General features: G+C 43.4%; 1 protein-coding gene across 5 annotated transcripts in view; it reads left to right on the forward strand.

The window, feature by feature from the left end:
• The first annotated feature begins 7,235 nt into the window (after nt 1-7,235).
• ARMC2 (armadillo repeat containing 2) overlaps nt 7,236-14,063 on the forward strand; it is a 66,887-nt gene continuing 60,059 nt past the window's right edge. For 4 of the 5 annotated variants that reach the window (XM_055811106.1, XM_055811108.1, XM_055811109.1 and 1 more), the window contains exons 1-4: nt 7,238-7,332; nt 7,894-8,074; nt 11,264-11,485; nt 12,764-12,836. In XM_055811106.1, coding sequence (XP_055667081.1) covers nt 11,268-11,485; nt 12,764-12,836 — 291 coding nt within the window. In that variant the 5' untranslated portion in view covers nt 7,238-7,332; nt 7,894-8,074; nt 11,264-11,267. Of the gene's footprint in view, nt 7,333-7,893; nt 8,075-11,263; nt 11,486-12,763; nt 12,837-14,063 lie in introns of all 5 variants that reach the window. The other variant, XM_055811107.1, reaches the window with a different exon arrangement.

A 14,063-nucleotide genomic window follows, 5' to 3' on the forward strand; every position in this document is an offset into this window, starting at 1 on the left:
GAAGTCCTTGCATGCCAAGTGTCAGCATAAACATACCAACTGAAGGGTATTTCACTTGGGAAGCTAGCATAACTTTGCCAGGAAATCTCAGGTTTTTATTGATGGGACTAAACAATGAGCATGGAGGGAATCGAGTGCTGGCCAGAGTGAGGGTTAGGTGCAGAGTCTGCAGGATGCTGACACAGTGACTGAATCACACTGAGCAATGCAGGTTAGAGATCGATCATGGCAATCTCCAAAATCTTACATTTCAGGGAAATCTGAGTAAGATTTTAAGGAATGAGAAAAAAAAATAAAATCTATCACTGAACTTTTAAGGTTGGAAGGGGCCTTTGGAGATCATCTAGTCTAATCCCCTTGCTCAAAGCAGCCAACTAGAGCAGGTCACTCAGGGACTTCTTCAATTAGATTTTGAATACCTTCAAAGATGGAGACCACACAACTTCTATGAGCAACCTGTTCTAGTGTTTGACCACCCTCACCACAGAAATTTGTTCTTACGTTTAAATGCAGTTTTCTGTATTTGTGCCTACTGCCTCTTGTCCTTTCACTTGGCACTACCGAGAAGTCTGGCTCCATCTTCTTTGCACAATTCCTTCAGATATTTATACACACTGATAAGATCCCACCTGGAGCCTTCTCTTCTCCAGGCTAAACAGTCCCAGCTCTCAGCCTTTCCTCATATGAAGGAGGCTCCAGTCCCTTAGTCATCTTAGTAGCTCTTTGCTGAGCTTGTTCTAGTATGTCCATGTCTTTGTTGTACTGGGGAGCCCATGACTGGACCCAGCACTCCAGTGGTGGCCTCATCAGTGCTGCACAGAAAAAAAGGATCACGTCCCTCCACCTCCTGGCCATGCTCTTCCTAATGTAGCTCAGAAGGCTGTTGCTGCCTTTGCAGCAAGGGCACGTTGCTGGCTCATGTTCAACTCAGTGTCAACTGGGATCCCCAGGTCTTTTTCTGCCAAGCTCCTTTCCAGCCAGTTTGCTCCCAGCACGTCCTGGGTTATTCCTCCTCAGGTGCAGGACTTTACATTTCCCTTTGTTGAACTTCTTGAGATCCTTCTCAGCCCAGTTCTCCAGCCTGCCAAGGTCCCTCTGGCAGCACAACCATCTGGTGTAGCAGCTACTCCATCGAGTTTTGTATTGTCAGCAAACTTGCTGAGGGTACACACTGCTGATGACTGGCCTCCCGCTGCCTTTTATGCTGTTGATCTCAACCCTTCAAGCTCTACAGTTCAGCCACATTTCAGCCTAGTTCACTATCCACTTAAATGGCCCATACTCCATCAGTTTGTCTGCAAGGGTCTAATGGGAGACAGTCAAAACCTTACTTAAGATAAGCAGCAAATATCGCTCTCCCCTTATCGACCAACTAGTCATCTCCTCATATACCCCATGCTCTTTTCCTGTGACAGGTTTCCCTGCTGCATATAAAGAGATCTTCATAAATCTGTTTGATTAAAACTTACTAGACCACCTAGTATAGGGGTTGTTTTTAACTGCTGTAAAATGAACTGCTTCATCTGCCTTTGTAATGATCTACAAGTGATAGGAAACACAGAGCTTATTTAACAGCACATACCAGATGGTCTATGCAAGTTGAATATGACAGGAAGACTTTTGTCCGGGTTGGGGCTGGGACTTGTTTTGAAAAAGAGGAAAGCAATAGGGGGAAATGGGGATTGCATTGCCACCTGTGTTGCTGAAGTTGCACTGGAGGCTGCGCTTACAGGTCAGCCACAAGAAGCAGCAGGTATGATCAATGAACACTTGGCAGGCAGAGTGTTTAACACTGTAAACTAATTCTGAATTGCGCTGAAATATAGGCCTTGTATGCTTGGATATCCAGGTAAGTTTAATTTCTAGACAGATTTAAGTTAGCCAGTCTGAAAACTGAGACTGGATACCAGCACAAAATCCCTTTAATGATTTTCAAGTCTGAAAAATAATGTAATTTGAATGAATATGACATAATTGAATACTTTGTATTTTTTTGTTACTTAGCCAGAACTCAGATCACATTGCTTGTACTTCAGCAATCTCTTGAGTGAATACTGGCTTGCCTAGACCATCAGTTTACATGTTTTGATACTTCCATCCTAAAGCAGTATTATTGCAAGCAAGGAGATTTAATTAAGTACCTGCATTTAAAGTAGGTGTTGAGAGAGTTCATTCAATAAAAAGCACATGAGAAAAGGGATTTAAGTAAAAAAGCTGTAACAGCTGAGATATAGCAGAGACATCACAAAAGAAGTACTTACTATAATTGCAAAAGCTCAGGAAGTGAATAAAAAATTAACTCTTCAATTTGATGACCTAGAAAATAGAGAGGAGAAATAATGTGAATATGAAAAGGATTAAAAAAGAAGCCAAGAAGGATGGCTTAGTGGGTCTAACTGGGTGGATTTAAAAATTGTTTAAAGAATGATGAGATGATAACAGTAAAGAGATTCAAACTGGCTTTACCAGGGAACAGATCTACACATTTTTCTGTGAAACTTTGCTTGTATTATCCCAATAAAAGAAAGGCTCAAAAGAAAATAACAGAGAATAAACTAACTGTGAATGATCTGAAAATAGCATGCACACACATACATTCTTTTGGCTTTTAAGGAAGAGTATACAAAGAAAAGCAAGTACAATACTAGAAAGGTTTTCATTACTTCTGAGGTATTGAACTTGGCTGCATAAGAAAGGACTAGATGCCTACTAATTACAGATAAGTAAAAGCTAGCAGGGATAACAACATATATTATGTAAACCAGGTAGGGTTACACATGGAGATCTTTTTACAGCTGTCATAATGCCTTGTTAGAATCAAAAGAGGAACTGGAAGAGGACATTTTTCTAGAAGAGAGGTGTGTAACAGGCTTATAATAATATTCAGACAGGCAGACTAAGTTTAAAGTGTCCACAGGGTTCTTGTCTAACAAACATGAGGAAGTAGAAGTTATGATGTTAGTAAGCAATCAGTAGAAAGTTAGTAATATATATATATATTTACATATAAATACATACACAAGATGAATTTATTTGAAGAGTGCTTTCAGGTATGTCTGAAGTATGTTATAAAGGAACCAAGGAAGAAGCTGCATCAGATGGAGCTGTGTTTGTTGCATTTTTCTGTTATTCACAAAGAGATAATAACCACCTTCCTATAGCAGTTCTTGGATAAATTTCAAAACACATTCAGAAATAGTGAACAAAGGCTGTCCTCGCCAGTCACAAACAACCCACTAGCCGCAGCCTGCCTGTCTTTGTTGTTGCTACATGTCTGGAGATTTTCTGATACTGGCCGTGGTCACATTACTCACCTAGTGGGAGGCATGCAAGGGAGCTGTTCAGGGAGTGTCTGCAGCACCTGGCCAACGGTGTCCTGAAACCTGGCGGTGGACACACCTTTGGTTTCAGGACCTTGCCCTGGAGGCAGCCTGCGGGGAGACACTGCAAGAGGCTGCCTCGTGCCACTCCAACAAAGCTCTTCCAGCCTGCGGGACTAGTTTGTGCGAAGCTCTGCTATGGACTGATACCACTGTATAGATATCACTGTATATTAGGACAAGAAGGATATTGTGTATCAATGGGAAAAGCCAAATTAGGAGAGGAAACTGTGCTCTACCTGGGATTTGAGATTTCCCAAGGACAATGGAAACTGAGAAACAACAGGAAAGAAGCAATCTGCCAAACTCCAGAACCAAGAACTCTGTGGGAGCTGAGAGCATTTCTGGGCATAGGATGATGCAGATTGTGAATCCTCAACTATGGACTATTGTTAAAATCCCTTTATGAAACCCTGAAGGGGTCAAAAGAGAACCACTTACTAGGGACCCCTGAATGCCAAGCAGCCTTTAAGGACTTAAAAAGGGGCTCTGATGTCAGCAGCTACATTGGCACTACCTGACTTGTCTAAGCCTTTTGAACTATTTGTATATGAAAGGCTACATTTTGGCCTGAGTGTGCTGACTTAAAGACTGGGAACGTGAAGAAGAGCTGTGGGATATTTTTCCAAACAATTGGACAATGTGAGGAAAGGATAGCCAGGATGTTTGCATGCCATGGCTGCAACTTCTTAATTCAAGAAACAAGAAAATTAACAATGGCACAGAGAATTAAGGTGTATGTTCCACATACGGTAGTTTCTGTTCTAGAACAAAATGGGGGACATTGGTTGTCTCCAAGCTGCATACTCAAATATCAAGTTATCTTGTTGGAGCAGGATGATGTGGAACTTAAAACCCCCACCGTGGTTAACCCAGCAATGTTTTTAAATTCAGAACCAAAGAATTCTGAATCCCCATATCATGATTTCAAGCAGATGGGATTAACTGATCAGGATTTGGAATTTTTTACTGATGGTAGTAGCTTTGCACGAGATGTAAGATGGATGGTTGGGTATGCAGTGGTTACAACTACACAGGTGATAAAGGCTGAGGCTCTACACATCAATACATCACCAGATATGCATTTGGGATAGTCCATGCACATGGGGCTATCTGTAAGGAAAGAGGACTGTTGTCAGATCACCTATTAAATACATGGAAGAAATTCTTAATAATGCATTGTAAAGCATGTCAGTTTGGAGAAACTACAGTGAACACGGGTAATCAATTGGCTGATAAAACTGCTAAGGAGGTGGCTGAACAAAGCATCCCTACATTAGTGCCAGTAAAACAGGTACAGCTCCCAATTCTGAGGCCCAATTATAGCGAGACAGATCAACAATTGGCATCGCTGTTACAAACAACAGTAAACAGAGAGGACTGGTTAATAACCCCCCCAAAATAAGTCATTGTTCCATCACAGCTTGATGACTAGGACTATAGAAAAGAGCTATGAAGAAACACATTGGGGTTATGGAGATATGAAGAAGGACAAGTGAGGCCATGATCTCTACTCTTCAAAATTTGGTTATATATATAGGAATGACTGGAATAGCAAAGTCTGTAATTTGTTTTAAAATAATCCTATGAACAGGAAAAGACCACCCCCAGGGACCACTAAACGGGGCAATTCACCTGGAGATTACTGACAAGTTGCTTTTTCTGAACTACAAGGACAGAATGGGTATAGGTGTATCTTAGTACTGATTGATACCTTCTCGGAATGGCCAGAAGCTTTCCCCTGTCACACCAACAAAAGTACAGAAGTAACTAAGATACCACTCACAGAAATAATACCAAGGTCTGAGGTATCAATAGGAATGTCCTCTGATCAGGGTCCACATTTTGTAGATCAGAATTAGACCATTTAGGTGAGACACACAAAGAGAATCACTTTGAAAATCTGACTGAAATAAATAAGACTTATTAGAAAATTAATAAGTCTCAAAGGGGTGAAATGTTATGGAAGGGTTAAGATTTAATCTTAAGAAGTAGTTGAGCATCCTAGGTTTGAACAGTTAGTATACCTTGATTGTTTGAAACTAATCTTTGTATACTTATAAGCAATAAATTCAGGTTCTAACAAAGAGGTAGCCCTGGAGGATGAAGGAAAACTGGCCCAAGGCCAGTGATTCCAGGCCAAGAAAGAGTAAGCGACCGAGATGACCTGGTTTAAGACCATATATGGGGACTACAAAGGAAAACACTAGCCAACTGGATAGAGGAGTGGGTGAATTTGCAGACCCTCGAGACCACCGAAGACCCCTGCTTTGGACAGCTGGGCATGCGTAAGGGGGAGGGCAAATATTATAATTAGTATTGGGCAATCTCATGAATACGTATGTCTTTTCTGGGAAATTTGTTGAATATGTATACATGTACTGCATAAAGCTACCTGAGAGAAGGAAGCCATGCATGTTATGTGGAGCGATCCCCCGTGCACCGCAGTAAACAACGCCTGCTGCTTAATGCTGCGTTGGTGTTAAGGTGTTTCATAATCTCGATTTCGGTGACACTCCCAGCGCAGTAATGAAGAATGCCTGCCTCCTAAAACTTCAGGTTTTAGAGTTTTTTTTCTCTGTGCCCGACTTTATGGTATCGGGTCAATGTGAAAGGCGCTTTTGGCCTCCCAGAGAAGGAGGCGAGCAGGAGATAGTGATTTAAAGAACGAAGTCAAAAGTTCTTAGTGACTAAGTATTCTTTATTGGCAGTGCTGGATACACGGGGGATCCTTCTGCCTGACGTGCATGTCTAAAGTAACTAACTATCTTATATTTATACAATAAAGCAATGAATATTCAATTACCGCCTATACATATTCATTACCTAACCCCGCCTACTCTCGCTTCGTATGTTAATTAGCTTAGCAGTCCTTTGCGCTTGCGCAAATTCCTCCAAGCATTGTGGGCAGGGGTCTTCAGGATGTGGGCGGTGGTCTCTGGGAGGAAGGCCGTAGGTCTTCCTCATGGTGTACTTTTCACCTTTTGCCTGGTATGTGATGGTTTTGCAAGTTTGCAGTGTTTTTATTGGTCTAAGCCAATCTGTCGACCATCTGTTTCTTCTGCTTGTTTCTTTTAGTCGCTCCCTCTAGATAACTTATAAACAGGCCCCTTGTTAGAGAAAGTTAAAGAAACAGACTCTTTCTTTCATCAGTTATTTCATTAATTATTTCTTTCAGACTATGGTTACATGACCTAATTACTATACCTACATTCTTTGAGTAAATATAAGTTCTTAGCCTTGGTACAGGGCTGTACAGAGGATTTCATAGCAGCTTTTCTTGTGCAACTACTAGTTTCATTAGAATATACTTCTTACATTCATTATGTTTTAACTACAAGGTTTATTCTATCCTAAAAGGAGTTCATACAATATCAATAGGACAGGCTCAGTGCCCAGGCAGGGCGCCTCCGGGACAGGTGACCCAGCCCGCGGGGCCTGACCAGCGCGGCTCCGGAACGGGTCGTGCAGCTGCTGCGCACCGTGCCCGAGTCCCCGGGTTTCGCTTTACTGGGGAAAAATTTCAACGTCTCCATTTGTGATCTGAGCTCAGAGAGAAGGTGTCCTGCCAGGTCACACAGCATCGCCGAACCGAGTGACTTGTCAACCCTGACCTGGCCTTCTGCCACCTGCTACTATGCCCTAAACGCGGGCCGGGACCGGCTGGGGGAAGTGCCCTCCACCACGACCCCCATCCCGCGGCCCGCCGCTGCCGCTGGGGTGCGGGGGCGCCGCCCGGGCAGACGGGGGCTGCCACGGCCGGTCTGCCACGGCCGCTGCACCGGCCCCGCGCGCCTCGGCCCGCCCTGCGCATGCGCCTGAGGTGGCCGCGCAGCCGCGCTTGGCCCCCGGGCTCCCCCGGGCTCCCCCGGCCCCGCAGGTGCGGCTGAGGGAGCGCGCGGGGCGCACGGGTGCCGGCGGCGCGGCGGGGCTGCCGTCTCCCTCGGCGGAGGTGAGTGAGGGTCCCGCCCGGCCCGGCGTGTCGCCGCGTCGGCCGCGCTTCGTCGGCCGCCCCACGGTCGCGGTGTGTACTGTTGCCATGGGAACAGCAGGCGCCGGTGGGCTGAGGCCGCCCGCGGCGGGAAGGGTGAGGGGGGCGCGAGCCCCGCGGAGGCGGTGGCGGGTGCTGATCCTCGGCGGGGCCGTGAGGGAGACAGAACCGCAGCCGTGCCCCGCCTGACCGTAGCGTTCGTCCGCGGGGGCTGCCGCCTCGCTGCGGGGGCGGAGGGCTGGGGGGTGCGGTGGCTCGGGCGGGGAGCTTCGCGAAAGCGGCCGGAGCGGGGGGGCTCCGCTCCGTTCCTGGCAGCTTGCTGGCGGCCGCGGCCCGGAGGGGGTCTCGGCTGCTGGTTTGGTTGGTTATTCGCAGAGGCCGGGTTCAGCTCGTGCTCCACAGGTGCTGCTGGTTTGGGGAGTCCCTCTTGTGCAGCTATCTGAGGGCTGCGCTGGAAATCTCGCTCTGTTGAGTGCCCCAGGCTCGGTTTCTTGTAACTTTGTTCTCGTTTCTTTTTGGTAGTGATCTCTTGGCTTCAAAATTCCACCAATCTGAAAGCGTAGCGGTTGTGGTCGATACATTGCTGATGTTGAAAATGACATCTTACAATACCCGTTATTAGTTCACTCTTACTAAACTTGCATTTGGGTGCTAACTGTTGTGGAAATTTGCTTGGGCAGACGGAACGTGGATCCAGATATAGGTGAGCAAATGTTCATGGCTTGAGTACAGGGTTTCTCCTCACTCGGTGATTGCAAGCATACCACTCTGCGTGCTAGCTGTTAAATGACACTGGTTTTGAGGTGGGAGGTAGGATGGCAGAGCCAGTGTGGTGCCACATCTGATGTAGTCAGCCGTGATTCTCTAATGTGTTGATTGACCCAGAGTAAGTGCTGTGAGGGTGCAGCTATCTCACTTCTGGAGATAGCTAGGACTAATCCGGGGTTCTCTGATCCTGTACTGCTATCTATTACTTTCAAATCTTCCTGTACAGCAAAGACCAGACCTCCAGAGGAAACAACTGGGGAAAAAAGACAAGAGCCCCAGTACGGCTCTTCAGACACTGGTGCAATACTCTTCTAGCTTCCAGTAGAGAGTCAGAGAGGAGCTTTTAATCTGTGCAGGTTAAAGGCTACCTGAGAAATGGTGACAGCAGTGGGGGACAAGATCTATGTGCACTGTTTATGCTGTCCCCACTGACACTGTGACGTTCCTTTTATCTGTCCCCTGCTGGCCTTGGGAATCAAAATGGGAATACTACTGGATTTTTCAGGAAGAAGCACTAAGAATTATTTCTTACTTGCAACTAAGATACTTTATTTTAAAAAGGATGTAGAGTAGAGTTTGTGGGAAAAATAGAAATTCTTACAAATAAATACAAAACCAGGCAGAACTAACAGTCTTGTATAAATAATGAAAGTCAAGGGTAAGACCAGATTGTACACTGGGCAGCCAGTCGCTTCCCTTCCACTCTTGTGCAGCTCTTTCATCCTATACTTCCACTTCTGGCTTGTTGCACCTTACTTTGAGTTAGTCTTTGGCACTGTGATTGAATCATTCGGGTACCTTATGCTTATCAAAGTCAAGAAAGCTTCTGGTGACTGGAGGGTTTTTTCCTTATGCACAGGTTGAGGTAGTAATTTTCTGGGAATAGAGCTGGTGTCATATAGCTGAAAGTGCTTCCTCAAATCCTCTGGGGTGTGCGACACTGGAGAGCAGATGAAGCTTGTTTCTTCAGTGTTGCTGCAGCAAAGCAGTTGCTTGGTGTTTCAGCCTTGGGCATTATAGAAAACAAAGAGTACAAATCATCTTTATCCGTCTTTTGAGAGACAGTGGTTGTGCTGTGATGGCACAGCAGCCAGACTCATTCAGGTGAAGAATTACTCATGGTTCCTAAAGGTTTGAGAGGAAAAGTAAGCTTTCTTATCCTATCGTGTGTGTGTGTATATATATATACATATATACATATATACACACACACACACACACACGCATCTCATATTTTATGACACTGCCTACTTGTTTCTCTGCATTCTATTACATTTTCTGGCAAACGGTTATGGATTAACAGTTAATAATGCATTGGTATTGTATCGCTACTACTTCTGAATGTGTGCAATGCTACCTTAGGCCAAAATGAGGAGGCGTTGGTGCTCTCCCCGGCCCGGTGCTGTCTGACGTCCCGCTCGCTGCCGCCCCCCGGTGAGAGCTCGGAGCGGGCTCCGCCTCGGCGCTCGGCAGCGGCTGCTGCGGGGCTCAGCCAAGCGTTCAAACCAAGCTAGGTTCTCTTTGCAACGTTAGTGGTTAAAACTTTGTTTTTAATGGATTGGAAAGGTGACTAACGGCGGCTAAATAGTAGGACCTATCTAATGAAGCCTGTAGTACAAAAGTTCCTTTGTCAGTTGCATAGGTAAGAGGTGAAAGCTTCAAAAGAACGTTGATATTGTAATAGCAGTTTGGTCTCAACTGTGGCAAATAAATGCACTTCTAGGATAGAACATCTGCAGTTGACAGCCGAATTAACAAAACTTTAAGCTGAGTGTATCAGAGATGGGCTGTTCCACAGAAACACATTGTACCTCTCAGGTTGCTTCTTAGTTTAACTCTGTAGAACATATACGTAAATCTCATAAAATACACATTTCAATATCAGATCACAGAGATTTTAAGACCTAAAGAAAACAGTGTCCCTCAAAGATTAAATGTAAGATATTAAATTACATGAGAAGACTTATTTTAAAATTTAGCAAGGTGGGTGGAAATATATAGACCAGAAAAGAAGTGTGAATTAAGTCAAATTTCTGATTTGTAGAATCATGTTGATTATGTTTCAGTATTTATTCACAGCTGTTGTTTCCATGTATGCTGGATAACTACTGTACCGGACATATGGCCCATGCAGAAGACCTTCCACTTAAAGGTCAAAGTCTTGATTCCCAGCGGCTAGGAGAATAGGGAATGATAATATACCTTCTCTATTCAGTGAGGAGTGGCTGTGTAATTGCTCCAAACAGACTGCTGCAGTGGTATTTCTCACTTAACTCTTTTGAATCATATTGTAACAGAGGGATAAGTAGGGAGCATAGACAGCCAAATTCAGTCACAATGAAGAAAAATAATCTGTTAATGGTAATTGGAAAGATTAAAAATACTGTCAGGCTCCGGCTCCTGATCTGTTCCTGTGTTTTATAATTATGCTTCTTTTAGTGACAGAGGTTGGTGCATTGTTCCTTGGCATCCAATTTTATCTGGTGTAGTTCAGCTGGGGGTGGGGGGTGGGTTGTGTATTAATTAAAGAAACTGTGCAAGAATGTATAGGCTTTCAAAATAAAACCAGAAGAAGCAGTTGGAAGTGTAAAAATCCAGAATAAGAAGAATTCTTATTGCTTGGTTTTTCTTGTCTCTGCTTATCAAGTTCTGATAACTGTGCCTCAGGTACTGATAATAGTAATACCTCTGACTAATTAAGAAGCTGGCCTTGGTAAGGTAAATCACTCGTATTGGGTATTTCACAAGTTCATTGGAAAGAAAGTATCTCTTTACAGCATATTACTAAATTCCTGTAATCAAGTGTTAAGAAACAGCGTTGCTGTAGTATTGGTCCCAGAAAGCACTGTGGTACTGAGTGTGGTGTATTTTAGCTCCCTCTACAAAATTAAAGGCCCTCCATGTCACATGCTTTCTGGCCATCAGTATTTTCCTATAGAACTGAGAAATAGTGAGGGAAATGCAGTATCAGCTACTTGAGCACTGTCTAGGATTTTGTTACAATATCTTTTTTAATTACATTGCAGCAGCATAACCATTGATGAATTAACAGTTTGTAATTTAAAACTAGCGTTATATTGTGTGCCTTCTTTATATATTTTACAGTGTTCTTCCTACTTTGCAGAGGAATGCAAGCTTCAAAGAATAAAAATACAGAAAAGGCGGAACCATTCTACAGGCTTTCAGTGCCAAAGCAGAAGACCAGTTCTGAGATTATAAATGAAGCCAGAAATGTTCTACGTACGCTAAGTACTCAGAGACCATTTACACCTACAGAAGATCAAAGGAAACTTTTTGGATATGGATCCTCACGAGCTCCTCAGAATAGACCTCCTTCAGTTTTTAGGTACTGTGGCTTTAAGATTTTTTTCAAATATCCTTTAGCAGCAAGAGATTTGATTCTGTAATTATGTTTCCAGTGACTTTTTTCCCTGTGTTAATCTATTCCTAATCACATCCTTTGCGTTCTTCTAATGATCCTTACTGTTGGTGTTAATCTAAACATCCAGGAAGTTCCTGTGGATTAGAGCTACCAGAGGCAGTCATTACACTGGTTTTGTATGTGGAGAATAGTATAGGCAAATGGTCTGTAATTCACCTTTTTCTTAAGACAATGTATGCTTTTATGTGAGATAGTCTTCAGCTTTTCCCTAGAAACTGTGAAAGCTTGCTTGTTTCCACATAAACTGTTTGCTAGATCTTTTTTCAGAGCTTTCTCAGATCTTTTTAAATACGAAATTGTAGATCTTGAAGTTTGAAATGCTCATTTTTAAACAAAATTTATACTGCTTCAAAATTATTTTTATGTGGAGCTTTGTTACATACTATAATTCACAGAATTCAATAGATCAGTCTTCTGTGACGAGAAAAAAATGTGTATTGGGCTTTTTTCATCCATTTTCCAAGTCAGTCTTTTAGCTCTCCTTATATGTCAATTCTGTAATGATTGTAGGGAGAAGATATGAACTGTATTTGTAATGTCAGGTGCCAGGCATGCCAGAAGGGATGCTCAAATGTGTTTGAATGGCCATAAAGTAAGTCAGTGTCTATGCTGTTCTCATGGCAGCATGACTTCAGGCTCTCAATGTATCCCATATTCCTTATTGCGTAGTGTTGTGCCCTTACAAAAGGCAAGAGCCTGAGTAGGACTTGGCTGTTGGTGACCAGGTAATGAGGTCTCTCTGGCAGACATCTGTGCTTGTTCTGTCTGTGCTGCTTCAGTGTATGGGAAGGAGCATGCTCATGCCTGCACAAATACGGGTTTTCTGCCATGCAGCGTTCTGCAGCTTGTGTCAGATAGCTTGGGCACTAACCACTGTTGGGTTTGTGCGTGAATTTAGGCTAGTATTAGAGAATTATTGCAGATGTGTGTGAAATAGCCTGCACACCTACCATAATACAGTTTATCGTGTAATTCTTCTCCCTTAATGCTGCTGGATTAGCAGATATCAAAGTTAAATAGCATTTGTGGAAGAAGAGTATAGTATAGAAGTGCTCTATCACTTTTCCTTTCTTCCCCCTTTTCCCTATATTCATTGACAAAGGGAAGAAGCATGCTATTAAAAAACTGCCAGAAAATACTGGGTCCTCTTTATTCATATTATATTTGATTTATTTATGCTAGCCTTCATGCATCCAGTTTTGATTTGGCTGAACCAAGATCAGTGTCTGGAGTTCGTCTTAGCCCGCTGGATCATGTGAGTACTCTGGAAATAACTCACGCAATACTGACATATGTGTATCGGTAGCGTTAGGGAAAAAGAATGGTTTGACTACATTGGGGAGAAATGGAAGCCTGTTGTAATGCTAGTCTGAGACTTATAAAGTCAGTTTTGTCATTTTTTTTTCTCCCCCAAAGAAACCTGAAAATAATTTTAAGTATTTAAATATTGCTGTACTGCATTGTAATTCTAAGTGACATTAACAAGAATCAGAAGATGGATACTTGAGTCAGCTTTCTTGTGTAAAATTACTAAAATATAAAAAGTTCATGAGCATCAACATGAGCCAGCAAGGTGCCCTTGCCACTAAGAAAGCAGCTAATGATATCCTGGGCTGCATTAGGAAGAGTGTTGCCAACAGGTTGAGGGAAGTGATCCTTCCCCTCTACTCAGCACTGGTAAGGCTACACCTGGAATACTGTGTCCAGTTCTGGGCTCCCCAGTTCAAGAGAGACAGGGAGCTACTGGAGAGAGTCCAGTGAAGGGACTGGAGCAAGGCTGAGAGAGCTGGGAATGTTCAGCCTGAAGAAGAGAAGGCCCATGGGGGGGGATCTCATCACTGTATATAAGTACCAGAAGAGAGTGTGCAAAGAGGGTGGGGCCAGGCTCTTTTCAGTGACAGGACCAGAGGCAGTGGGCACAAACTGAAGAGATGGTTCCCTCTGAACTTTAGGAAACACCTTTTCCTGTTGTGAGGTAACGAAGCCTTGGCACAGGCCACCCAAAGATCTTCAATAGCTTCCTGAACATGGTCCTGGGCAACTGGCTCTATGTGGCCCTGCATGAGCAGGGGGGTTGGGCAAGATGACCTCCAGATGTCCCTTCCAACCTCTACCATTCTGTGGTTGTGTGATCAATAACTTGAAAGTAACTAGGTTGATTGTGATTTCTGTTTGACTTATATGTCTACAGTATGTAGTGATTGTAGTTTATTTAAAACCAAATAAAGGTACTTGTAAGAACCCCTTTTTGCCCCTCTGCGAAAGTTTTGAATTGTTTTTGATTTATAAGTATATCTACCCTTTTAGGTTTTTGTATATTTAATCTTCACGTATAAGATTGTCATGATCGTTTGTTTAGTACCTGAGAAAACAGAGCATGTTAAAGCAGTTAAGTATGCTTGCTGTGTATATTCTTTCTTCAAGACAGTAATCTAAATGTAGCATTCTTCAAAAAATTAGGGGAAAAAAATCCAAGAAATGT

The sequence above is a fragment of the Falco peregrinus genome, chromosome 7 (genome assembly GCF_023634155.1).
Source record: "Falco peregrinus isolate bFalPer1 chromosome 7, bFalPer1.pri, whole genome shotgun sequence".
NCBI lineage: Eukaryota > Metazoa > Chordata > Aves > Falconiformes > Falconidae > Falco > Falco peregrinus.